The sequence below is a fragment of the Amia ocellicauda genome, chromosome 20, assembly GCF_036373705.1.
Source record: "Amia ocellicauda isolate fAmiCal2 chromosome 20, fAmiCal2.hap1, whole genome shotgun sequence".
NCBI lineage: Eukaryota > Metazoa > Chordata > Actinopteri > Amiiformes > Amiidae > Amia > Amia ocellicauda.
In genome coordinates, this window is record NC_089869.1 from 8,570,961 (window position 1) to 8,597,975 (window position 27,015).

The 27,015-nt window shown below is 38.5% G+C and overlaps 1 protein-coding gene across 2 annotated transcripts in view; it reads left to right on the top strand.

Annotated features, from left to right (window-relative positions):
- Window positions 1-27,015, top strand: part of atrnl1b (attractin-like 1b) — a 300,343-nt gene that overhangs the window by 146,458 nt on the left and 126,870 nt on the right. For both annotated transcript variants that reach the window (XM_066693672.1, XM_066693673.1), the window contains exons 23-25: window positions 3,816-3,910; window positions 4,380-4,458; window positions 7,053-7,210. In XM_066693672.1, coding sequence (XP_066549769.1) covers window positions 3,816-3,910; window positions 4,380-4,458; window positions 7,053-7,210 — 332 coding nt within the window. The remainder of the gene's footprint in view (window positions 1-3,815; window positions 3,911-4,379; window positions 4,459-7,052; window positions 7,211-27,015) is intronic.

Here is a 27,015-nt window from a genome sequence, read left to right on the forward strand (position 1 = left end):
ACCATAGTCACCAAGAAAACAATTGGTAACACACTACGCCGTGAAGGACTGAAATCCTGCAGCGCCTGCAAGGTCCCCCTGCTCAAGAAAGCACATGTACAGGCCCGTCTGAAGTTTGCCAATGAACATCTGAATGATTCAGAGGAGAACTGGGTGAAAGTGTTGTGGTCAGATGAGACCAAAATCGAGCTCTTTGGCATCAACTCAACTCGCCGTGTTTGGAGGAGGAGGAATGACCCCAAGAACACCATCCCCACCGTCAAACATGGAGGTGGAAACATTATGCTTTGGGGGTGTTTTTCTGCTAAGGGGACAGGACAACTGCACCGCATCAAAGGGACGATGGACGGGGCCATGTACCGTCAAATCTTGGGTGAGAACCTCCTTCCCTCAGCCAGGGCATTGAAAATGGGTCGTGGATGGTATTCCAGCATGACAATGACCCAAAACACACAGCCAAGGCAACAAAGGAGTGGCTCAACAAGAAGCACATTAAGGTCCTGGAGTGGCCTAGCCAGTCTCCAGACCTTAATCCCATAGAAAATCTGTGGAGGGAGCTGAAGGTTCGAGTTGCCAAACGTCAGCCTCGAAACCTTAATGACTTGGAGAGGATCTGCAAAGAGGAGTGGGACAAAATCCCTCCTGAGATGTGTGCAAACCTGGTGGCCAACTACAAGAAACGTCTGACCTCTGTGATTGCCAACAAGGGTTTTGCCACCAAGTACTAAGTCGAAGGGGTCAAATACTTATTTCACTCATTAACATGCAAATCAATGTATAACTTTTTTGAAATGCGTTTTTCTGGATTTTTTTGTTGTTATTCTGTCTCTCACTGTTAAAATACACCTACCATTAAAATTATAGACTGATCATTTCTTTGTCAGTGGGCAAACGTACAAAATCAGCAGGGGATCAAATACTTTTTTCCCTCACTGTATACTAAGAAGTATAACAAATGTTGTATTATGTTTCATTTGTAAGTGATGTTAAGGATGCCCAGTATTGTATTGTTCTGTCTTAAATGTTTTATTTGTCGCCCAGTGAGAGTTTGTGCTTTAGAAGAAATATAGTTTATTAAATTTACTTCATATTTCTTCTGAGCAGTTTACCTTTCTATCCCAAAGGTAAAATAAGTTCAGAATTAAATAAAATGATTCATTGCGCTATTAATGCAATTCTCCCCCCAAAAACAAAGTTCCACAAATAGTCTGCTCAGATCTTATTTCCCATGTTACAGTATACAATCAAAAAGCACCCTTACAGTCTAAAAATGAAAAATGTAGCGTAGGAAAGTAGGAAACCCTGGACATTACATAGAAGTTCCTTTCACTTTCTGCTGGACAGTTCTGAAGTGGTATGCAATGGTGGGTAACGTGAGCATCGAGGATAGTTTTGATGCATCCCACAAGGCTCCACAGGGTTGCCAAGCAACAGGCAAGTGTCCCCAGCTCTGAGTGAGGAAGCCACGCAAGATTTGTAATTACCTCGTGTACTGGGACACAGCCGGGCAACTGGGTTTTACATGCACTGTCCTCCTCAAGGTTCTCCTGCTGGTGGTGATTAATATAATCATTTAGTTAAGTGTACCGTTTCATTTACTTTTACAGTTATATTTATCATACATTTTTCTATCAAAATTTGAGTTCTAATACTTATGTAAATCTATTAGGTTTATAGTAGGACTTTTTATTTTTGTATTTTTTTTAGGGAAGATATGTGTTGGCCAAAATCGTAATTGGGCCCAATATGCATCGAATCTTAATTCAAAGCTGCTACTTGTGCGATTTCCCCTTATTTACACATGAAGCTTGTTTGCCTTAACCTTTTAACAGGATACATTTCATTACTGTGGACACAAGAGGGGGCCAAAGTACTGATATTTATTAAGTTTTAGCAGATTACAAATGTATACAATTATGCATTTTATCAAAACTAGTTTCATAAACCCGAACCTCAAATACAAAAACGGTAAAATAAACAAGACCAAACCAGAAAACCTTCCTTCATTCAATTTAAATTTTATTTTAAAAATACAAATCTAATTCCTTGCTCAAATTCCTCACTATGTGTAGAAATCCTCACATTTGGAGGCACGTTCATGTCTTTTCAAAGCGTATGGATTAAATGGCATAAACAATTCACTACTACAAAAACGTGCCTCCAGCCAGAGACGGAAGCTTTGATGTGATTTGGACTAATTTGGTACACGCTGCTTAACTAGCTTACAAAGTCAGCGTTTGTCAAACACGGATTTCCATTTGTCTTGGTACGGTCGAAATGCAGTTTCCAAGGAATTCAAACTTCTGTTAACTTGGCTGGTGATGTTAGTTTCACGGCTGTGTTATACAGTTGAAGCTTTGAATTTGTGTTCCTTACAAAATGGCCTGTTTTACTGAAGTGTACATACTTGCAACATGGTGGTTTGGAATCAAAATGATTAAAATGAAGGATGTCAGAACATTTAGTTTAGTGTGGGTTAAAGTAGAAAATGTCGTGGTGGGGATTTGTCATGGAGCTATATTTAATCTTAAAGCTTTCCTCTGCTGTGTTCAGATGGTGATTAATTGCCAGTGTTCATTGTTTATGGTTCGCATCAAGAAACATATAGTGAGGTCCGTTTGTGACGCCCAATGCCTGACTTATGGGATCTGCCATTACCCAGGGGTCAAATGCCTGCATTCCACTGAACACTGTTCCTAATCCCTTGGTATCGCATGCATCCTGCTGGATCACTTGATCTATAGATGTAACTTGTGCCAGCAGATAATGACTTTAGCAGCAAAAGTAGTCCATTGCCTTGTATCTTTGCAATCCACGGTTAAGGTGTCTGTCTGTATCCGATGGTTCGAGTGGCACAGGCAAGCAGACTCTCTAGCTTTATGATCCAATGACTGCCCAAGCTTTTCATTTGCAGCTTTTATAACCATTTAAGAAGCCAAAGCCATCAGTTTGTAGAATCGCTTTCGTAAACCCTTACAAGGTCGTATTCATTAATTCCAGCATTAATCACTGATCAATACACAACCACCGCTTATGCGGACTGACACGCCTTTCCCAGCTGTAAGGACAAACATTGCTGGGAAGGGATTGACATCATTGGGTGGCACTGACATCGGGGGGAGTTGTATTGCTTTACAATTGCCGGACATCAACCTGCGACACAACTGGAAAGGCTAGGCAAGAGACGTGAAGTAGAAATGAGTTTTAGAAGTCTTCTTTTCTGTGTGTAAATGTTCCTGCGCAGTGTGAAACGCATTTCTTTCTTACTGTATTGATCAGGAGAAAGGTAAAGCATCGGTAGGCCATTGTCCTGTCCTTCCTTTGAAAACAGCAGGGCATTTGTAAAGTTCCAAGGTGTCATGCTGGGATGGGAAGACTTATAGACCATACCTTTAATAGGACTTCTATGGGCCCACCTGGCTATTGAATTAGTTGTTTTTTTTGTAAGGTTACCATTATATTTATTCAAGTGGAGTATGGGGTGGTAGCTAGAACAAGAAAATATTGTATTGTGTGTGTGTGTGTGTGTGTGTATATATATATATATATATATATATATATATTAAATAGCTGAAAACTGATTCAGCATATAGAAAACAAATTATTGCAGTTGGTTTGAATGAGTTAAGACCGAAAACAATCAGCTTCATGGGTGCCTCTGGGCTGAATTGGAGTTCAGAATTAAATCTGCCACACAGTTGTTTCAGGCAGAGGGTGTGAATACTTGTGAACTGCTGTACTGTCTGTCCATGTAAGTGGACTTTAACTGTTTCAGTGCCACGCATGCTTTAACATGATGTCAATGTTCTCCACAGATAACCTGCTGATCGACTACCAGTTCACCTTCAGTCTCCTGCAAGAGGATGACCATCATTACACCGCTATTAACTTCATGGCTACTCCTGAACAGGTACAGAGCTCCCCTCCCCCGCCTCTCCTCTCTCAGGTGTGCCTAGATCTGCAGAGAAGGATACAGCAGACACCCACCGATGCGATTTTATGAATGAGAGCTGAAAATCCTAAACCGGGACCAACCAAAGTTGTCCTTGCTTTCGATACTTGGCCTAAGAGGATTCTCCATTTCTGCTGTTGAATAATTTGAATGCATTGGTTAATGTAATTTGCAATTTTGGTTGGTGAAAATTGTATTCGTGCAGGATTATTGGGGGGAAAGAAAAGAAACAATGATAAGCTTATAATATGATTTGTGTACTTTGTATGCCTATGACTGCATCTGATTTGTAAATAAGCATCTGAGATTCACTTCAGAAATGTGCCTGGTTGACATGGACTTTTGTTTTCACTTTAAAAAATGTATTGATGCAATAATACTATATCTTTCCTGGGTTAAAAAGTCTTAATTTCTTTTTTGGTAACAGACAAACAAGAATCTTGACATGTCAATTAACGCATCAAATAATTTCAACCTGAACATCACGTGGTCGGTAGGATCAACAGGTAAGATGTTTAATTTTTCAGCTTTTTCTGCATATGGATTTTATGTAGCTGCTAATGTCTTAAATTACATCACATATCCAGGTACATTTTATTGTCATTATAAAGCACTTTAAACAAGTCTGATCAAAGCCTATGAGTTGTCACAGCCGTATGCTGTTGTAACTTCTGTAATGACTAAGCTGTTGGCAGTTGTCAAAGAGTTAGTTTTACTTTAAATACTTTTCATTTAATTGCATTGCATTTAATGTAAGTGGAAAGACCCTTGTGTTTTTAATTTAATACAGGTATCTAATTTCCTGAACAAAGTCTGTGATTAAGATCAGCAAGTCCCTGTCAGGACACAGACACTAGATAATACACAAAACTCTGTTAACTAAGTTAACTCTTTAAATACACTTGGAAAGTAGGAGGCTCCAATTTAGTCACTCTTTCCCTCTTGTGCCAATGTAACAAAGCAAGACAGAGATTCGTGCCTCTCTGCTGCCATTACACACTGAAATGAAACAAGACGGTTGTAGTTCTCGGATTGACACATTTAATAAAGGAGAACGAATGGGCGGCTAATTAACGCAAAGCTTTTCATGCACCCTGGCCAGAGCGATGGCACAGTTAATAGGTGTCAGAGTCAACTTAAACCCAACAAACCTATTCAGAGAACTCGAAGGAGCCTGTCTATAATCATCAATAAGTATTCACTTTATTTATCAACCACCCATTTGGAACAATTGCCATTTCGTGCCTTTGACTGGTTTATGTCTCTCCAGCAGAAGGTCTTTCCCTTCAGAAAACTGCACCTCTCCTTACATCTTTGTAATCAAGGGTGTATGTCATGACTCGGGCCCAGAGTGTGGCTTTGTCCGACGGAAACTCGCAAATGGATTTGCCCCAGTCTTTGGCACCACTGTCTGTGTGGTTTGTTGGCTCTGTGCGATGTGTCATTACTGTCGGGGGCCGCTCAGCACCCTCGGTATTATTCAGATTGCGCTCGGCTGCACAGATTCCATTCATCGGGGGGGAAAGTCACTAATCTCCCTTAATCGCGTCTGCTAATAAATCTCGTGGCTAAGTGATAGGCCGCTGAGGGTCGTAATGGTCCTGCATAGTGAGTGATTGATAAATGCGTCATTTTTATCGAGAGCTCCCTGCCACAGATGAAAACTCCCCAAACACAGATGGACAATTCCTCACGACTGTACGGTTTCTTGTTGCAGTTAATATGGTGTTCTAATCCACTCTGTCAGTTTGAGTCCCTGTTGATTTACACCGTACTTTTCAACGCTTGTTACCTTCTTTCTGATACCGTCTTTCAACTCCCTTCTTTATTACGCTAATCAAGGGGGCTTTATGTCGTCTTTTCCCCTCCCACTAAGAAGGCTTCATTAATATTAAAATGGGACCGATCTCTTTCAGTGTCCTCCATTGTGTTATCACTCATAACAAAAGCATGGGCTGCCATTCGGAGTTACAGGGCTGAAGCATTTGAAGTGTTGCGATTTCAATTAAGATACATTTTCATACCAAGCAGCTGTTGAGACTGAGATTTTAATGTCTTTGTTTCAGAGATGTGGTGCAGAATGACATTTGGTGTAGGGGGGTGGCTGTATATGTGCCTGGAACAATTAATGTTTTCACTTGTTCTGATAAATAGGATGAGGTAATCTTTCCTTACATGAGACTCTGAAGTCTGTGCAGTTTCCTTGATTTAAGTTCTAATATTTTTGATATAAAATCCTATAAAATAATATCAAAATATCCAATGCAGGCATAAGATGAGAACATACTGGACGAGACTGAGACAGAAACGCTGTCCTTCAAGCGCAAGGACGTCAAACACAAAACGCAACTTTACCTCCTGTGACTTCACTAATGAAGAGCACTTGACACGTCCCTGATTAAACATTTGCTTTCTGAATCACTGATGGCTTTTTAAACTAATTGATGGTGTGCTTCTTTTGTTTTGGAAAGGGCTGGCGAAAATATATTTGACTCTGAATCTGCAGTTGAAGAATAAATTCCCACAAGACACGTCTGAATCATTAAGACATTAATCTGTAAAGTTGGAAAGAGAAGCACTCGTTGTATGAAAACGGACTTTGGATGCGGTGAAATCTGCGATCAACAGGAACTTACTGTACCCTAACAACACCATAAATTGGGGAAATAAAACACAATAACAAGTACCTGACTTGTACAATTTTAGTCCTCCTTTACCTTCTAGGTAAAAATGTGAACGCAATTGCTAAAGCTTAGATAGCTGCGATTATGAAAAGTATGAATGGGGAAAATAAAAAAACGCTTTAAAAAGCACTTTATTTTGCAACACATTGTTTTTTCCCTTATGTTTGCTTGACTTCAACTCTGACAGTACTTGGGAAGGTGCTGCTGCCAAAACCGAGCATTTGCCATTCTCCTTTTTCACTGTGCAACTCTTCTTCTCTTCCAACAAACCTGTCATTGGCTCACACTTGCAGAAGGAACGCTTGTTAACTTCAGCTTCTTCAATATATGTTCTATTATTTACATCCTTCCTCCTGCTGAATTAAAAATAGCAGCCTGTCCTGGTAACAATGAAATCTCTCACTGTCTTTCTCTAGCCGGGACCATATCGGGAGAGGAGGTCCCCATAGTCTCCAAGTCAAACATAAAGGACTACAGAGACAGCTTCTCCAGTGAGAAATTCAGCTTCCGCAGCAATCCCAACATCACCTTTTATGTGTACGTCAGCAATTTCTCATGGCCAATCAAAATCCAGGTAAGATTATAATATTGGTTCCTTCGTTCTGCCTTTAGCTTGACCCCTTTCTAACCCCGCCTCCCTTCGGTGTTTGTTTGAGCTTCCGTGTAGTGTGCTGTGAACAGGGACTATTGTTTTCTTCTCCAAGCCCTTGAAAACACAAATGGAAATGCTTTTAATGGACCATCGTGGACATGATCTGAGCCTGAAACTAACTAACAATCGTGTTAAAGACCAAGCAGTTGAGTTAACTGGCCAAAAGAGATTTCTGTAACAGCACACTGCCAATGGGTTGACTGTGGTCCCCTAAGTGGCATCGCTGCTTACATGTACTTCTATGAAGAAAAGGAAGCCAATAATTGCAAATTTGGCATAGATATACGTTTTTTGTTTTTTTTAATGGTTTGGCATTTAATTGGTTTGCAATTCATGTTTATACCACCACTGTGCAAGACTGTAGTCTAATCATCTATAGAAATAAAGCAGACTCAATGTCAATGTTCTACATTAAAAACAGGTATTAGATTTCAGCCTCAGCCAAGGGCACCATCAGAGACCACACTGAACAATACAGGGGTGAACTGAACTTCTGCGGAGCATCTCACTGTTATGCGTGTCGTTTTTGTTGTGATGTTACTCTTGTAATTGTGTGTACATGTGATACGTTGTGTACACAAATGCTGACAGATTATCATAAGCAATTTGCTGCTCATGGTGTCTAACATTTTATAGATGTATCTATTGAATATGGGGCAAAGCTGTGGTTTTCTCTACAAAAGCCACATGCTTTTTGAGGGAATAGGTATTGCTATGCACTTATAGAACAGAGCGTGCAGTTTTTTCATCAGTAAGATATCAATTTTAACAGACTCAGTTTCCAGGCATGATCATAAATGATGCTTTATTGTACAAAGAGAAAAAATATACTATTTAATGAGGCGTGAATTCACTATATAGCTATCAATAAATTTAATATGCTCTGTACACTTTTAATTTTTTAAAGAGAAAATAATCTTGGTTTAATCTTATGATCCATAAAATTAAACTGGGTAACGGCAGACAGGCACACAACATGTTCTGGGATTTATATTAATAGCTTGTTACAGGGGGACTAGAACTCACATTGGAATTAATAAAAAAAGACGCCTAAAACCTATCCGTTATATTGTAATTGACTGCATTCAATTGAAATTTTATCCTTGGACGTGATGTACACATCTCAATGAAACCGATGTTGCGTTGTGAAGTAGATCAATTAGTCTGTGTGTGCGTTTCCCACGGGAAGGAGAGAAACCGCTAGGGGTTACAGAAGGAGTTATTGGGGGAGCTCTGAGGAAGATCACATCCACCTTGCTTGATCAAGTCACAGCCGTGGATAATGGACCTGTAGGATCTGCACGTGCTCCAACTTCAGTCTCTGAGTTTGAAATGAATTACAAATCAGTTCTGTAACTTCCCATGAACTGAGAGGCTGATCCTGGCTGTGGCAAGGTGTCTTCGGAAACCAGGTAAAGGTCAAAGGGTGCCTGTAAACTGGAGCTATTTACTTTGTTACAAACGGGAACTTAGTACACCGAAAGTAAAGTAATTTGTTTTTAATCTTTAGCATGGAGTTGGAAGGTACCTTAAAGTTGGCAGTTGCAGACTTGATTGTTCTCCATCTTCACAGTCGCTGTCTGCCTGACACTGAGTTTAGGCTCTGAAATACATTTGCTGCAGAAGCCAATCTTCCTTGTAACTTGAACTGTCATCCTGCTTGCTAGTCTTTGAATCAAAGTGCTTTTTTCTGCTCTGTGTTGCTGTAGTACTGACAAAATGTACCTCTTCATGTTTATCCTTTTTTTTTTTGCAACTGAAACGGATAATTTAAGTTTAAAAGAAAATGCATTAAAAACAACAGTAAAAAAAGCTAGTCATGGTCAGTTACCATATTTATTGATATAGAAAGATGTAATTTATATATATTTGCACAAACTTTTTCCCTTCATTTCAACAAAACCAAGTATTACGACAGCTTACTGACAGTCTAAGTGTTTTGATAAGCCACGATATAATGTTGTGCACTGGGTGGACTGTGAAATTGTGAACTGATTTAATCTACATGGAAATGATCTAGGAATCTTCTCATTTTAATTTCACCTTACCTGAGGTGCGTTGTGATTTATACGTTTGATAACCCCAGGAGTGATTAACTTCCTTATTACAGCGCCTAAATAATGTCTTCATCATGTTATGTCCTTGGAAGAAGAAAAAATAAAAAAACGAGACGAGATGATCACTTTGATGTTTCGCCCTCTTTTTCAAAAGAAATATAAATTGCAAATTAGAGAACGGGGGTGATTACTTTCAAATGAGAATTAGGTCTCATTATAACATCTTGATTGCTTCTAATGGGAACCTAAAGTACCCATTTATCTGCATTGTGACTTATTCGGTTATTACAATCGAAATGCACAACTGGAAATTGTTGTGGTATGTGACACGGTAATTAGCATGCACCTTTGAAGGAGAAAGCAGGGGGTGATGTACCATTTTTTGGCTGGAGGACCATTAATGACTTTGCTGGTCTATTTTTGATTGGGGTATTTAAGACTTTTGATTAAAGCTTAGTGCATAAAGGCAAACTGCCCTGAGAGACAGGAAAGGGCCGATGAACTGTTTTTTAACTTAAGCAAATTATCCTGTGCATTTAAGTCTAATCGCTAATGCGTCTGGTCTAAGTCATTTTTTACTGGAGGTTAATCACAACTGGCCAATCTGGCAGGCTTGGCATGATGCGAACACCTGTCTTTGGGTGGCTTCCTGTTTCCAGTCCTACACACACTTGCACTAGTGTTCATTTCTCTCAGTTCTTTTGAAGTGTTTGAATAACTAAAATCAAGACACACTGGTATCTTCTAGGCTTTGCAATTGTTTGTTTTGTGGTCTATAAGTATTTTCAGTAGAAGTAAATACAACAGTTTTAATTTTCCAATAACATAAGATATTTTCCTTGTGGAAAGAGACTAAATTGTTTTACCGTTGTCTTGTTGTGTTTATCTATTAAACCCTGTGGGTCTTGTAACCATGTTTCAGGAGGGTAGACTGCACGAAGAGAGATTGTGAGAGTCGGTATCATTTGTACTCGGAGGCATCACAGCATTTTAATCATCAGGGAGGCGGGAATCAACCAAAGTGGTGACAATGACTGTCACCAGGCTAGGCTTTGTAGTCATACATTATGGATGCTGAAGCATATGCCTGATGCGCTTTCCTGGTTAAATCACATTTCAGCCATACCTTCTCGGGGTTTGTGATATTTTGAAGAGAGACTAATTCAGGGGTAATGGGAAATGGCACTTTGTCCTGTGAATGTTAATGTCTGTCCCTGGGAGTTTGTTTTTCTGACTTTGGGCAATCCCACTTTCTGTCAGCCTTCCACTTGAGAATAACTGAAAGGATGCCAGCCAGTATTTCTAGTCAGAACAGGACTTTAGCACTTTTTGAATCAGTACTACAGATCTACATCACTTCAGATTATTTCGTATAATGCAAAAATGTTAAAAACAGTAAAGACCTAGTCTAAACACATTACAGTGATGGAGAAAATCCCAGAAGAACAGTGCAGTAGAAATGCTCTTGAACACATTTTACGCCCCCAATGAAACAAATTAGCCCTTAAATTTGTATACATCTGTGTAATACAATGAATGCCATCCAATTATTGCATTGTTCTGTCCTCCTATTGGTTAATTTGATATCGAGGCCACAGCTTCAATGTCGAAACCATCATATTTTCTTTAGGTGCCTATACAGTATTTGCCACACAAAGCATACTCTCATGCCTACCCAATGGGCGGGTGGTTGAATGCTTTTTCTTCACATTGTTTGTACCTGTGAAACTGTAAGCACCCTCTCCATTAGCGCGCTGTTGTCTGCCTCCCTTGCACTGCTCTTGCATTACTCACTGATGATTATTAATTCGTAATTGCTTCAGTTCTCAAAGCACAAAATTACCATGATGAATCGTAATGCTCATAACCGAATACATTTGGGAAGGTTGCTCATGGGGAATGACTACTGTAAATGACAGATACCCAGTGCTGTGTTCCTGCCTCTGACTTTTTTTTTTATTATTATTATTTTATTTATGAGTGTCCAGCCTTTAGTCTAATGACATCATTTCAACGCAAGAGGCATGCTGTAGGGAAATCAGCAAGGTAATAATTGCTTGTCCTAGTGGAACAGATTTAGATCTGATCTGTCATTGTGACCTTGCACCTTCTTCCAGCAGCTTTAACCCTTTAGTTTCACGTCTGGATATCATATGAAACATTCATTTCAGATCTTTCAGTATGAAAATCTTGACATTATGTGATATAGACTTAAAGTACTAGCTATAGCTCTCTAGGCAAATGAGACCCAATAATCATATCGGTGATTAAGTGAGCAGTAACTCACTGCAGTTCAGTTTTTCCAGCCTTTAATGGCAGATCTTACTGGAGACTAGTGCTCCCCAGGTGGGCATGATAATTTGACACACTCCCCCACAGCATCACCTTTTTACGATTTAAGGTGGAGAAACGTATCCAAAATGCACTGACCTCTCAGTGTGGGTCCATGGATAAAAGCCAACATCCTACACTCAGTTGGACTTGGGGGTGTTAGAGAGTAGGGGAAATCAGTATAGATATAAATGCAATAGTCCCAGTAGTCATAAAGGCACAAGGCCTCCTCTGCCAATAATGGATTATACCAAATGCTCATGTTATAATGAGGTTATACATGTGTTATAGATGTGTATTTAGTTATACATGTGTTCAGTGTTAATTTAGTCAACAACCTATTTTCAGTGACGATAACTATGATAACGAGACAAAATACTGTGAAAACTATAAATGTCTTCTAATTTTAGTTTACTGAAATGTGACGAAACGAAAATTCAACAAGACTAATGGACATAACTTACAGTATTTTGTGAAGTGGCCGGTCAGGGAGCCGTTTCATGGTCTAATCATAATAATGCATGCCTTGACTTGGTCAACACGTTCGTGTAGCGCAGCTATCGCAGTTCTGCTGCACCAATGGGGCCGGTGGGATTCTGCGGATCTGTGCAGAACCGTGGAAATCTGCAACGATTGTACACAAGCATGTGTTTCGCTAAACGTTGAACGTGCTTGGTGTGGTTTACTGTATTGGGCTTAACGTGAAGTTGAAGCAGATTTGTTTGAAGTTATACACCTGTTCTTTTATATACAGGACTGGTAAGTGCGGGTCTTGTAATTAGTAAAGTTAGGATCTAATTGGTTAACTTATAAGTACAGTAAACCATGTTATTTGCTTACAGAATAAAATTCATGCTTGGCTACAGTAGGGCTTAAAAGATGCTTATGCTTTTAATATCAATTCAATAATTTGTGTATCTGTGGGGGAAGTCTTTGAAAATGAAATGTTATTGCAAAAGCCATTTGAAATGTTAATATTTTCAGTGAGTGTGCGTACTGGAAAATAAAAATACATATGGCACGATTGTTTGCATTTTTACCTAAATAAAGCGTGCATACATGGAAATTGAAAATGCAGCCGTGGGATTACATTTGAATAAAGTCCACTATATGCTTCCATACTTTTCTTGTACTCTTCTTATTACAAAAAATGTCGAGAGACTTCAAAATTAAAAAAAAAAAAAAAAAAAAAATTGAATTACAGTAATTTGTGACCATGAAGTTTACAAATGGCGGTTTGTGACTTGATTTCAAATACAATTCAAATTAAGTTAATCAATATGTTTGTTTTGCATCCATCCACTAATTGATGTAAACACCTGGCATCAGACATAATGCATAATGGTGATAATGAAGTAAAAATTAAATGCATGGACTTGGACTAAAACTAGACTAAAATTACAGAAGTTTTCGTCTACTAATATTAACTAAAAATAATGAAAGATGGAATGACTAAAACTGATAGGCATTTTAGTCATAAGAATAAGACTAAAACTAAATCTAAAATAGCTGCCAAAATTAACACTGCATGTTTTAAATGTTGGGTTTTCTTTGTAATATGTAAGACACCAGGACTGCGAGTATATATTGTTATGTATGGGACAACAATAATGCACCGTGTGAGCAAGCTGCAACTGTAACACATTTCATTGTGTGCTCAGAGTCCTGACATCAGTCCAGTAGGGAACCTCTTGAAGTAACTGGACTGGTGAACAACTGTGTTTTGTTATTTGCCAAAATAATCAACACTTCTGCTAGTGTAGTGTATGGTGCAGATATAGATCTGAGTCATAAGATTTAATATAAAAATTAAAAAAAAAAAAAAAGTGATCGTGTGCCCTGTTTCCCACTTCTGACGTCTGAGCTCCGTTGTTAATTACAGACCACTAGTTAGCCCATGACCTCAGGCCAGTGCATCTGAGCTCTGCAAATGAACAGGGAAGGCCAGTGTTCATCAGAGCTGCAGCCGTGGACTGGCCTGTCACTTGAACGATTCATCCACGCTTCCCTCGACTCCAATCTCCCTCGGATCTCCCGGATGAGCTGAGAGGCACCCATCTTATCGTTCGTCGGAGATGAGTAGAGTTATCACTCTGTGGTCCATGTTCTCTGATACAGTAAGACATTCGTAATCGTCTTATGAACTAAAATCCCAGATCTGTCAGAAAAAGAACCAAAGACTTTGTTTTATTGGGCTTTTACAAATACTCTGCCACCTACAATTGGATCAAAGGCTTCACTTCCTCTGCAAGCAAAAACGATGCATGATTCAGTCTTCATTACTGTCACTGTGACACATTACAAACCTTCCATCTCCCATGTTAGTAAACTGTTCACATTGAAACGGATTGATTCAGTTTTGAAAATCTGTGCCTGGCCCCGAATCTCAATTTACTATTTAGCACCTTTGGTGGAAGTATGGCAGTAGATGTTGCACAATATTTGTACACATTCATATTTTAACATTTCAGAGCATCTTCTATTATACAACAGAGCTTCAGTTAGTTATTTTTAGTAAATCTGAAAAGTGTGGTTTAAAAAAAACATTTTGTTACTTGAGGTTTATATAACCACAATATTGCCTTCATTACAATGTAATGAAGGTTTGAAGGGAGAAAGAGAGAAAAACAATCACAGAAACACACACCTGCTTTAAAATTGCATTGTGCATTTAGAGAACAAGTGTCCTCACGAATATTTAAATGTAATTCCATTTGCTGGTACACGCTCTCTCCAAATGATAGTGTAACAATTTTCCCTTTCAAAAGAATTTCCAGGATTGTACAGCAAGTTTGATTCTTTCAGAGGAGCCCCTTGGGGAAAATGTCAATAACAAACAGACAATCAACTGGGTGCACACACACAGCACAGCAGAGGAAAATGTGTATGTGTGTATAATATATATATATATATATATATTATAGCTTGGGGTTTTGTAAAGAATGTGGTTAGCCTGGGATCTGCTTGCCTTTTATATTATATTTATATATTAGAGTGCATGAAGATATTCATTTCCTGCCCAGAACCATAGACGTATAGAATATTTATATATGTATTCCTTCCTGTGCTTTTTTTGTATGCTGTAGATCAATTAAGAACAAAGCTGAGCTGTCAGCAAACATACATCCGGGCAAACGTCCTCAAAATGTTTCCCATCTTTTAAAAAATTCTAGTTTTGATCCACTGAAAATAACTGTGCATTACATTTATGATAAAAAGTCTCTTTTTAAATACAGAAAGTCACATTTAACCATTGTACAGTTCTGAAGTGGACAAATATTTTGTACTGCATGCTTTGTATTTTGTAGCATTGTTATGTATAGATGTACCTGCTTTCAGATGCATTTGTATAGGACACATTATCTCCACATATCCGCTTCATTCACTCATGTTTACAATATACTCTGCTGTTTTTTGTTGTTTTTTTTTAGTCATAGAAAGCTGCTTTAGCTGAATTAATGTTCCTCACTTTGAGGTGTGGTTAAATGTGCATTGTATGATAGTATTTGAAAACTAAATAACAACAATCATCATCCTAATAATAATAAGTTAGATTGCAGTTCCCATGATATTTAATTGTTGGACTCTTCTTTCGGGAGATAGCACAATAGTCGTATGCTTTATTTTCATTGTTTTGCTATGCCTCAGAAGAGACAAACCACTTTTTTTATTTTGTGTGTTTGACCTCAGAAGACCAGTTAGATGTTTTTCATGTCCCAGAATGCCTCACCAGGGAGTTAGGCTTGTCTCTGTCACTGTTCTGTCCTCATTGAGAGACAGTGCCTCAGCTATTGGAATGGACTGCAATCACACCGCATTTTTTTATTTATTTCCACCTCTTATCTTAAATTCATTCAGAAGATTCCGTTCTATAAACACACTATTTCAAACACTTAATGACCAATTCTTATTAAACTGTACACTGTATGCATCTTTACAGACGATTTTACAGGGGCAAAAAAGATGTGCTTCAGACAATCAATCAACCTTTCATATCGTAAGGCAGAAGGATACATGTACAGTGCTTCCTATTAACCAAGTGCACTAACTTCAAATTCCACAATATTTTGACCTCCACATAAGTGACAATCTCTGTCTAGCAAAAAAGAGCTGCTTGGTATTTTTATGTCAGTTTAACACTTCGGATTTAAATCACTACTTATACATGGAAAGTTTAATTTAAGTTGAACAGAAGAGTCCAGGATTTGCTATAAAACATGAAGTACTGTGTGCTGCCAAAAGAACGGGCCAGGAATTTTGCTGGTCGATATTCATGCAGTTTAAATTTCCTCTTATGTGGGCAAAACCCATATATTTTCCTTTTGAAAAGGTGGACACGACTATTAGTTTGTCAAAGCAGTCAGGCAGAACTGCAACACTTTTATGCATTGTAACATCACTGGCAGGTCTGCGTTTCAGTCAAAGTAATATTTTCCTGAAAGCACAGCCCATGTTTATTGATTTTTTTTTTTTTTTTTTTTTATTCTCACTTTTCGCATCTTGGATTAATCATGCTTATAAAATGAATTTCTATAGAAGTGAGCTGCAGCTCTCCAGCTTGGTTAGTCAACGCTTAACAGTGTTTTATTAGATTTCCAAATGCAAAGTCACTTATTTACTTGCTGAGCGGACATCATTAAATCGAATGCCTTTTGTAATTTAATTGACTACATGCTCTGTGCTTCGTAATTCCGCGTTCGCCAGAATTTATGGTCTGAGTGACAATATTTATTTTATTTAATAAAGGTAAATTGAAACTACAAATATTAGAGCTCATATTTACGTCTAATGACTGAGCTATCAGCAAATTTAGTTTTGCTCGGTGCTGAAATAGGAGATGCAAAGTGCTGTTTTGTAAAGGATGCATGAAACCCAATCCACTGGAGAATTACATTTGTAGTAAACTGTTATTAGTTCTTAAACAGCTGCTGTTTTTTTATGGAGGTCTATGTAATACAATCCCTTTTGGAGGCTTGTGGCTTTACAACACAATATGAAGAATTTATCAAATTAAACATAGGCCAAGGATGACCATACAGCAAAGTAAGAGAGAAAGAGAGAGTGTCTAGATGTACATTTTGGATTTGAGTAATATATATATAAGTTCTAAAAATATGACGCACTTGTTCCTATAGTCCTCAGACATGGACAAGCACATAAGGAAAACTGCTCTGCTTGTGCTTTTATGAATGCAGACCTTTCGGGATGTTTCCTAATCGTCATCTCTGTTCAGCAGAGAAGACAAGCACCTCTTTGGTAAAATCGCACGTGTTCCCTCTCACCCTCACCCTTAGTCGACTCAAAATGCGTCCCGTACTCAGTGAATGGTTTCATTGTGGCTTGTACTTCACACCCGTGATTCAGCAAGAGCCGATGGACCCTTGCATTGTTTTCATCTCACATGTTACACGATTATCATATCCCTACCAGATTCCAACCACGTGTTTATATAGTCAACCATACAATGCACGTCTTTATTACCCCTGAAAATTAAACTGTGTCATGGAAGGCAACGTTTTTCAATACTGCTGGTCTGTTCTTCACTGTTTAAATGATGTCCCACACTTGTGTTGGATCTCTGAGCCATGTATTCATTCTTCTGTCTCTTCTTGTTATTTCAGGTATACATCTTTCTATGCTTCTTTGTATTGTGCACGGTTTCTGTATCATTTTTTACACTTAGTGAGCACTTGTAGTATGCACTGATCAGTTGCTTTTCTCTTCAGGCAAATGGGTTGTTGATGTGGCATTGTTGTACATAAGTAACATGTACTTTTCCTCAGTGTTTTGATATCTTAGAGCCGTGATTGAGGTTGTATATATTGAATCAAATGCTTTCTCATAGTATATATCATAATCATCAACAGCAGCAATCTTTTTTTTTTTTTAATATAATTGCTGATGAGGTGAAGTCATTAACTTAAATGATTCAATTCTGTGATGCTGTGTTAATAAAATGTCTCATTGTCACAGCAGAGCTCTCTTATTCACTGTCTGAGTGTTTCTCCCACTTGTTTCCTAAGCAATTTCCCTGTGTCACCCCACATCCATCTGCAGACTGTTGCAGTTTGTAAGAACTGTGTATTTATTTTAATGCAACTTTATTATAATTTGGGACTGAGAGAAATTAACGATTGAGCTACAGTAGCAAAAAGCAGTTGCCAACTAGAATCCATTAACATGTTATTTGTAATGCACCTTATTTGATTTTTCTTTTGTGGCTGAATTCTGATGATTTTATTGCTCCCTTTATTGCCTAGTATGGGAATAGACCCCGTTCAGTTGAGTAGCCATCTTGCTTCAGGGCTCGGAAGTGGTGATGGACTTTGAGGACCCACTTTTGTCTATGCTTTATAACTTTCCCCAGTTTGAAAGACTCTTTAGAGACTGTTAATAAGAACCTACTTGTTCACTCTCTGAATGAGCGCTGACATGGCTTAAATAATACGTGATGCATTCCAGCGACTCTTGTTTAGTTGACCGAAAATATCCTTAGAAAGTTTTGAAGGCCGTCTAAAGTTTTTGGAGCAATAGCAGTCCGCTGCTCGTAAAATACAGTGTACAGGAAGTGTGTGTCTTGATTAAAGTACAGTGGCACACATTCACATTAGTGTTTTCTGCGTGATCCAATATTTTTTTCTTACGAAGTGACAATGATGGTATTTGTCCATTTCTTACTTCATTTGTGATTGAAATAATCATCCATACTCGTAAAAAGAGTCCAATTTATTTGGAATTTCACTCTTAATCTTTTCTCAAAGTTAATTTTAACATTTAAATTTGTTTGTATGCATTTAGGATGTTTTTTTTTCATTACATTTGCTTATACACCAGAGTATCCATTGTTAAAGTCTGACGTACGTGTGATATCCAATAGTTTTTTTTTTTATTAGAAAAAATAAGTTAAAACTGACATTTTGAAGTAACGGGCTGAAGTCTTACAAAGTGCAGTCAGCAGGTTTCCTATCCTTGCTTTGAAGAGTATCATAAGTTCAGAACTCCTCTCTCTGAACATAAGCCTGAAATCCACTGAACCAAAGCCTTCTCTCAGGATCTGTCACCAAGACGATGGATATTCAACACATCAAGGAGTGAAAAGCACTGAATGCTGTCAGCACCCAATAAAGGATTGGCTGACATACACTTTTGATGTAATCTAAAGGCCTGATACATACCAGGTCCTAAAAATGGATAGGTTATTACTCTTTGACTGCCTGTGTGCTGCAGGACTGAGCTTCATGTAGGAATTCAGAGGACTTGGCTCTCCAACAGCAGCGTGTCATGTTCCTTCTCCTTTGTTGCTTCCTTCGGTATGAACATTTTCTTCCCAGTGTGAACAAACAAGCCAACAAAAAGATGCAACAGGAAAGTTACTTTGGCTGGAGACACCAACTGAAGAAATCCAAAGGTTACTCAAGTTGCATGATTCAAGTTTTCTTTCTAAACAAAGAATGTTCCGAGTTTTCAAATGAGAGTTTTGGGGAAAAAATAAGTCAGCCCTTGCCGATGAACTCCTCACAGTACGTTGATTTCCTGTAAGTCTCCATTAAGCGAGTCCTTCAGTATGGTGCGGTGTTTCAGAAGTGTAAAAGCATTGGAGGAATTCTCATTGGTGCTCAAGTAAATTACCACACGATGGGCCACTCTTTGGTAGGTCATGTGGGAGCCCTTGGGAGGCTTAAACTTCTGGGAGTTATTTGTTCTGGAAATAAATGAAATATATTTTTTATTTTTATTAGCCACAGGTAGCAATTAAGGTTCACTATTGTTATACATCTGGAATTGCACTGAGCTTAAAAATGACCTCAATAATGAATGTGGACAGAGCAATTCTAATGTTTTACTGTCCAATAAAATCTGCATTTATGATGTTGGTGTTTCACAGCTCATTTAAGGAAAACAAATAAACAAAGCCCGCAACCCGATGTCTGATTATAATTTAGAACGGAAAGAGCAATATAATCTTGCTTCTAAATTAACTTTGTGTTTATTATTTAACATAATTTGTTAATTTATGGCAACAGTTAATTGGCTAATGTATTTGTACTCTAAGATTGCTTTAGGTGATTCCTCTTTTGAGAACAATTTAGTCTAAAAGGAGAATGTTTTATATATTATTTTTTTTTGTTCCCCTTTTCTTCTCCTGTTTTTGATTAACAAATGGCTCAGGTTTATTTTCCTGTTGACCCTTTTTTCAGATATAGTGGCAGGGAAGCTCAGTGCCCTAGTTCAAGGTCAGACTTAATCAACCAAAGAAAGTATTGTTTAGGGCACTAATGTGGTATACAATGGCATTCGACTCGTATAACCTTAACACATAATCATTCTGTAACAGAGGGATGAGATTTCCACCACGGTTTGGGACAAATGGATATATTGCCATGGTGTTAAACCTTATCCACAATCGGTTTTAATAACCCTTTCCTTAAGAGCACAAAGGCCTGTAGATAGGTTGCTCTTAGAATTAAATTAATTTGTCACTAGGTTAAAAATAAGTTAACTTTGAAGGTGACAAATTTCAACTCACCATGTATTTATAGTGTTTTAAACTTGTTTTAATTGTTGTTTGAGCAATCCTGTTCTTGCACCGCCATTCAAAAGTAATGTTTGGAAACCCATGTCAATTACATGAGCATCAGATCCTCCCAGGAGTTTTTGCTCCACAGCTGAAGTTTATATTACAGAGATGAAGTAATGCTCTGGTTCTGATCATTGACACGTTATTGTCCTTATTCAAGCAGCTGCTATTAAATTGTAAAGTGAATTAAAATGCCACCGGATCTTCTGTGCAGGTCCTTTACATGGGGGAGTTTCCCCTCAGACACTTAGCTCATTGTTGTTTGTTTGGCCTAATTTAGATCGTGGCGATTATTCCTGTTATCTGCTGAAGGTATTGGGTATATATTTTTGCTTAAAAAATGAAAATAAAATGAAGTTTCTCAGGTGTGAAATATGAATTAATGTGTTTTTTAGCTTAGAGGAAGGCACAACTAATATCAGCAGGATTGTGACTCCCCTGCGAGCCTTCAGAGAAGAAAATGGAAAGGCCGGGCAAGCTGCTGCAGCAAGGTCTGAAAGCAATTGCCGTAACCTACGACTGGCTATAGAAAACAATTACCGACAAGCACTCCGGGGTAGGCGTTGCGCTGCCGGGATGTCCGCTCCTTTCATTGCTTTGTAGTGCCTGATAGCAGACATTGATTTGTGTATTTAAACATAAAGCCCAGCCGTCGCCAGACTCTGCTAGTCAGGCTTTCTCATCAATATGCTAATCCATGCTAATAAGCAGCCAGCACCATCTAATTTTCGACATGCCTCCCCAGTTCGCACATCTGGTTCTCCAACCTTATCGAAAGGCATTAATTCTGTACTTTCCAAGGGCCGAGACGACCTTCCCTCCTCGTCTTCATTTCACAATGAGAGATTAACTGCGAGTTTAGTTCATCTGCGTTTTTTTTTTTTTTTTTTTTTTGTCAAGTATGTCTGTATTTGTTTATTGCTTTTCTTATGTCCGACTGTCACATATTGCTTTACAAACATTTGTCATTATGATCAGCTGCTGTTTTCTGCTACAATCTGACCACTAACCCTTACGGCAAGCACTCGGACACAAAGGCTGTTCATGCAGTGCTCTGAACCCCATTATGTGTAATGGGACACTGTAAGACTGATATGATCCCCCCCATCTATTTGTGAATCTTTGAGAAATCTGTTTGAGATCTGGAGTAATTACCGGACTTGACGGATAACGATCTGATCAAAAACAATGGCGAATCATAGAGAATGCATAATGAGGCAGGCCAAAATTAGGAAATGCAAAAGCAAGAAAATGCAGATTACAATAAAATGCTCCAGGTGGTGGTTTAAAGTGCTTACAAAGTTGTATATATGCTTATGAAAGAATTTGCGAATAATTGTCTTCCACTTGAAACGTATTCCTAAATGAAAATCGTTTTGCTTCGGCAGGAGATATTTGTCATTTTTCTATGGATTTCTGAACTGAAATATCAATAAGTGCAAATTGTAATGTGATGTTTGCTTTTGATGTTGTTCTTTCTAAAGCTTAGTGTATTGCTTTAGCAATTTACTCTCCAAACGCAACTCCGCAACTGTGAACTAAATTCAAGAAATCGCTCATAGTCTGTTCTGGTGCTACGAGTGAAAAGCCTGTAAATGCGTTTCCCTGCGTCTCAGATGGGCAGCAGTACACTTTCCCTCCAAATGTGTTTAACTTTCAATGTTGGAAACAATGTTACATGCATTTGTTTTTTGTTATTTTGGAGGAAATGCACTTGGAACATTTGCTTTCTGATGCTGGTGCTCTGAAACTCACATAGGCTCATAAAGAGTTGTCAACATTTAAACCTAAAAATGTGAGTGAATGACTGAAGAAGCTGTCTTTATATTGCATTTACATCCAGGACTTTACATTACATTACAAATTCACCCTGCTGCCTTACAAACCTCATATTGAGTTGCGTAGGCCTTTGTGACCATTTTTGTTGGCATTCAGTTATAATTAAGACTTTTCTTGTTTCGTTTGTGTAATGATAGTAAAATACTCTTATCCTTGATTATACATGCCATTCATGGTGTCTAATGTAGAGTTGTCTAGGTATGTAGGCCCTTGGATTTGTCTTGGACATGGCCTCAGGGCTTCCATAAGTTGCCAGTATACAGATCCCCTGAGGCGTCTTATGTATTTTGGCGAAATGAAAACACAACGTTGGGTTCTTTCTCAAGGTGTCAACATTCATGAAGTCAGCACTGCCACTGCCTGACCTTTATATGGATCAATTAATTTCTTCTAAAGTTTACCTGCAATTGTACTAGATCTGTTCTGACAATGGCTTTTGTTTTCAGTTGTGTTACAACAGCCCATGCTGAGATTCAATGTAGTGTCTTCCTTTCTCAATCTGCTGGAGATTGGTAGACCGAAAATCTAATCTGAAAGTGCAAATTTCGGCTTCCCCTAGCAGTATGTTAACTCAAGTGTCTCCTTTACTGTGTTGGACCTTTTCCCCCCCTTCTTCATTCCACGGTGTATAACTTTTCACTATGTTTTTACTATTCAAAAGAAGCCCTGTGGAGTGCTAGATTTAAAGCAAAATGCAAGCTATCTGCTGTGAGTAATCAGTGTCTGACTTTGTTCTGGTCTGTGTAGGTGCCACTGTACCCCAAAGCCAAATAACTTTTATTCCAGACTTCTACAATACTGTGTCAGCCACCCACAGACTCCAGCTCAAAAAGAAATTGGAAAGCTATTGCGTGTATAGCTTGCTTTTCGATGGCCTTTTATTGGAAATCCCATGATACACCTGGGCTTGTGTTTCCTGACGAGAGGGAAGGGAGTGCAGAAGGTGTGAGTTGAGTTGAGAGGTGGTAGTGATGGTTTGAAGGAAGTCTGAACACAACATTGACGTCACAGCCTCCTCAACCTTACGCCAGTCAGAAAGTTGTGGGACGGGGTCCGTGCCATGACTGTGCCACAGAGAAGACCAGCTGTCCCCAGCAACCGACAGAAAGGCCAGGTCTAATGTCTACACAAGCTGAATAATTGTCCCCCATCACCGTCAGGGAGGGAAGAGCAGTGTACAGAGTTGCAATTTACTAGAACATCTTAATTACCTCTTGCTAGGATGAATGGGTTTTCAATTCACTTAAAACAGCACCCTCAACAAGTGGTGGTTATATGTTATTGAATTAACCTAGTTTCAGATAGAGCGTGGCAATATCTACGACCAGAGCTCTGAAAGACACGCACAGTAATGTAGGTTTGGTCGGGGTTTTGTATTTAGCTTCTCTATTCTGAAAAACTGATCTCTAATATAACCATATTTTTACTAGCTATATTTTGTCCTTGGGCACTTGCCAAAAAGTCTAAAATCTTAGGTGCCTGCATAACCGTGACTGCTGAAAAGAAGAAAGTGCTTGTCAGTTGCTTAATTGAATCCCTGAATCTCCAAAGAAAGACTTTCATGTTCAATTCAGTATCTTTGAATTGGAGGGTTATTAGTCACTATAAGGTTAGCTTATGACAGGCCATATTCAATTTGTCAGCAGTTTTGAAATCTTTTCTGTTTGGCTATATCATCTTAAAAATTAAACCCTTTTAGTGACTGATTTTTATTCTTGACTGTGATTTAGAAACTCACTAGTACTTTGCATTTAGTCAATTTCAGCTATATAGCAAATGTATTGGCAGAGGCAGTGTTAGAAGAGTTGTACATTAATAATACTTTCTTTAAAAAGACTGAGAATGTTTAGTCATGAGAAATCGCCACCGACTTTTCAATTGACTATAAGAGCAGGAGACCGTCTCTAGGTCTCCCGGGACAGAGGAAAGCATTTATTCTTTGCTATTCAGTGAAAAAAAAATTGCTCACTTCTGCCAAACTTTAGAGGACAGACACTTTCTCAACATTGTGGGAGATCAGAATCGGAACCCCTTACATGCCTGTTTCACTTCTTAGTGTTTGATCAGTTCCCCTTAAGAAGACGCTGTGTTTTGGTCTCACCAGGTGCATACCTTACAAAAGGGAAGAGCTTCTCACGTAACACATTCGCAGCTGAAGCAAGATTGCCCCACTGAGAGCCATCTACAGCATTGCCAACAAGCCCTAATTTATTTCAACAGTCAATGCGGCCACTTCACATATTGACGGCATTATACCGGGGAGTGTGTCAGGCCGGTCTCACTCCTTCTCTGCTGTCCATATAAAGTAGCGACATTAATATAATTAGACAACACTCTTTATCAAGCTGGGGACAATTAGTCCCTGAGTGGAAGTGCCAGATTTGTGGAAGCACAAAAGGCAAAACAAATCCAAGGCAATTAGCTCCATAGTCTACTAGTATGTTTACAGACTTTTTTTTTTTTTTATCTAGATCAAGTTGGTAATTTATTTTTAAAATTAGGCTCATTAATGGGTCTCAATGAGAGGTTTCAGCCCATTGTGACCTGAGAGTTTTCCCACTTCTCTATGATTTCAAACAGTGACCCACCAAATATTAGTGACTTTGGCATATCCACAGCAATTTTCAATTCTAATCCGTTGAGCAGATTTGAAGTGCACGTCTGGCCAATCAGCTCGTTTCTGTGGGAACATCTTTAAGGTTTAATACCGTAGAAAGTCAAAACGACTATCCAGGCCTGGCTGGATGATGCAACTAAACACTGCCCTGCTTCCAGTGACATCTATGATATGAGATCACAGGGCTACTGTGCTCATGCTCAGAGATTAGACTAACTAAAGTCTCTCAGACACGTTTCTCAAAGCATATGTTCTTTTGCAAAAGTTATTAGATTACAAAATGCTATTCTTATATGTGCCGTAACTGCCGAGATAGATGGGTTAATCCACTGAAGCTTAAATGGCACTAACTCTTGCTGGTTTCTGCGCTGACGTGGGCCCTTCTCAGGAATTTTCTCTTCCTTTCTCTGCATTGAGGTGTCGTTCCTCTTCTTTTGCTTTCCAAGAATGCATTAATGTGCCGAGCCCGTGTTTACCAGTTCACCCTGTAGTTTGATCAGAACTATATTTTATTTATTTGTATTTATCTTGATTTTAATGCAGGCCTGTTTTGTTTGTGTAGAATATGGCCTCTATTATGTGATTTCCTTCCAGGAGTAGGGGGACGAGGACCACTACTTTCACGAGAGTCTGTCTGTGTTTGTTGTTTTATTTAATCTCTGTAGATGTGTTTAGAATAATGCCCAAGCCTTGAGCACCTGAGCACTGTGCACTAACAACTGAAATGTGTCATTGGATCACATTATGAATTTCCTTCGTTTGCCATTGTCTCACATGCCGGCTGTAACTACAGGTCACCCCAGGAGCAAGATTAACCAGAATTGGAGGGCCAGACAGCTAACCTCACACTGCACTTACAGAGCAAATGCTCATTTGTCAAGATGAAATATTTCGTTTCTAAGGTGACAGAGAGCGAGAGGAGAGAGAGAGAGCGAGCGCTAGATATTTTCTGTAACTTTGACTTTTAAACACCTTTTATTGAACAAAGCGAAAGCACAGTCATATATAAGTAGCTGTTCTGCACAGAGAAAACTGACAATTTTTAAACATGTGGACAGAACACTCTGCTCACTATACTAAAATTTAATTTACAATAAAATGCAGAAATTGTCTATCACACTGTTTGTCTTTTTTTATACTGTAACACAGGCCTTTTCTTCCTTTCCCCTTAATCTGTGAATATACAGTTGTTGGGCTATAAACTCCTTTAATTGCTTTCAGAAATTTTACATTTTGGATGTTTTCCATATCTTACAGTGCATACATTATATATTCCAAGTACAGAGAAAGATACATAGATTATCAAATTTCTTGGCCATAGCAAAACAGTGGTTGTAAATAAAATATACACATCTCAAGAGGTCATATAAAAGTGAGGGGAATAAATATCCCAACGCAAAACACCCAGTGAAGCAGTTTAACATGAACTGATATTTTCGATTAACAGTTTTGTTATTGTTCCTCCAAGACAGTTCTGCTTTATTTACCGTTAGAAATGGGAAACGAAAACAAACCAAACAAGACCACTAAGAATACATTTTACTAGAAATATTTTATTAAACAAAATTCCCTTGATGCAATCAATTAATCCCAATTCAGATACTATAATAAAGTTAGGTAATAAGAATAGTGGGAAATTCTCTCATCACGACATTGCACAAATTCAGTACAATTAAAGGCAAATGCAAACGGCGGGAAATCTGAAAGACACAAACCTACATATTTGTTGAGATGCATTTTAATGCAGAAACCTCCTCCATTAACCTTGTTCAGACCAACCAGCTGAGAGCACTGCATGGAATAAAACAAATGTACAATTAAATGCTTTTCCTGTCTCTTCTTTCGCAGGTGAAGAGCATCTGTAAATAGGTTTGTGTGAAATTCCAAAGACTTCTGTGGGAGTCCAGATGTTAACCATTTGCAGAGTGCAAATTAATTACATTTCCTTTAATCTGCAGAAAGTTCAGGACCAGGCAGTTTTAGTGTTGTCATTTCCCAGAATAACACATGGCTGGCGGGTAATGTCGTATTATGTACATTAGACACCTGATTGAAAGGAGGGAATAGTTGTGAGATTATTATTTTTTTGTTATTTTTTTATCCTAGCGGTGCACTGCTATTCCCAGTGGCCCAAGCTTTGCTCAGTGTCCTTTGCCAAGTACATCACATCTGTGATGGAAGAAAAGAGAAACATGTGTTTTGCGTTTGTATGTGTTTGTGCCATCCGGACTCATCAACACAGTAAATTAACCAAGCTAAATAGTTCCTGAAGTTTTGTCATCTGTGTCCCCCCTCTCCAAGTCTG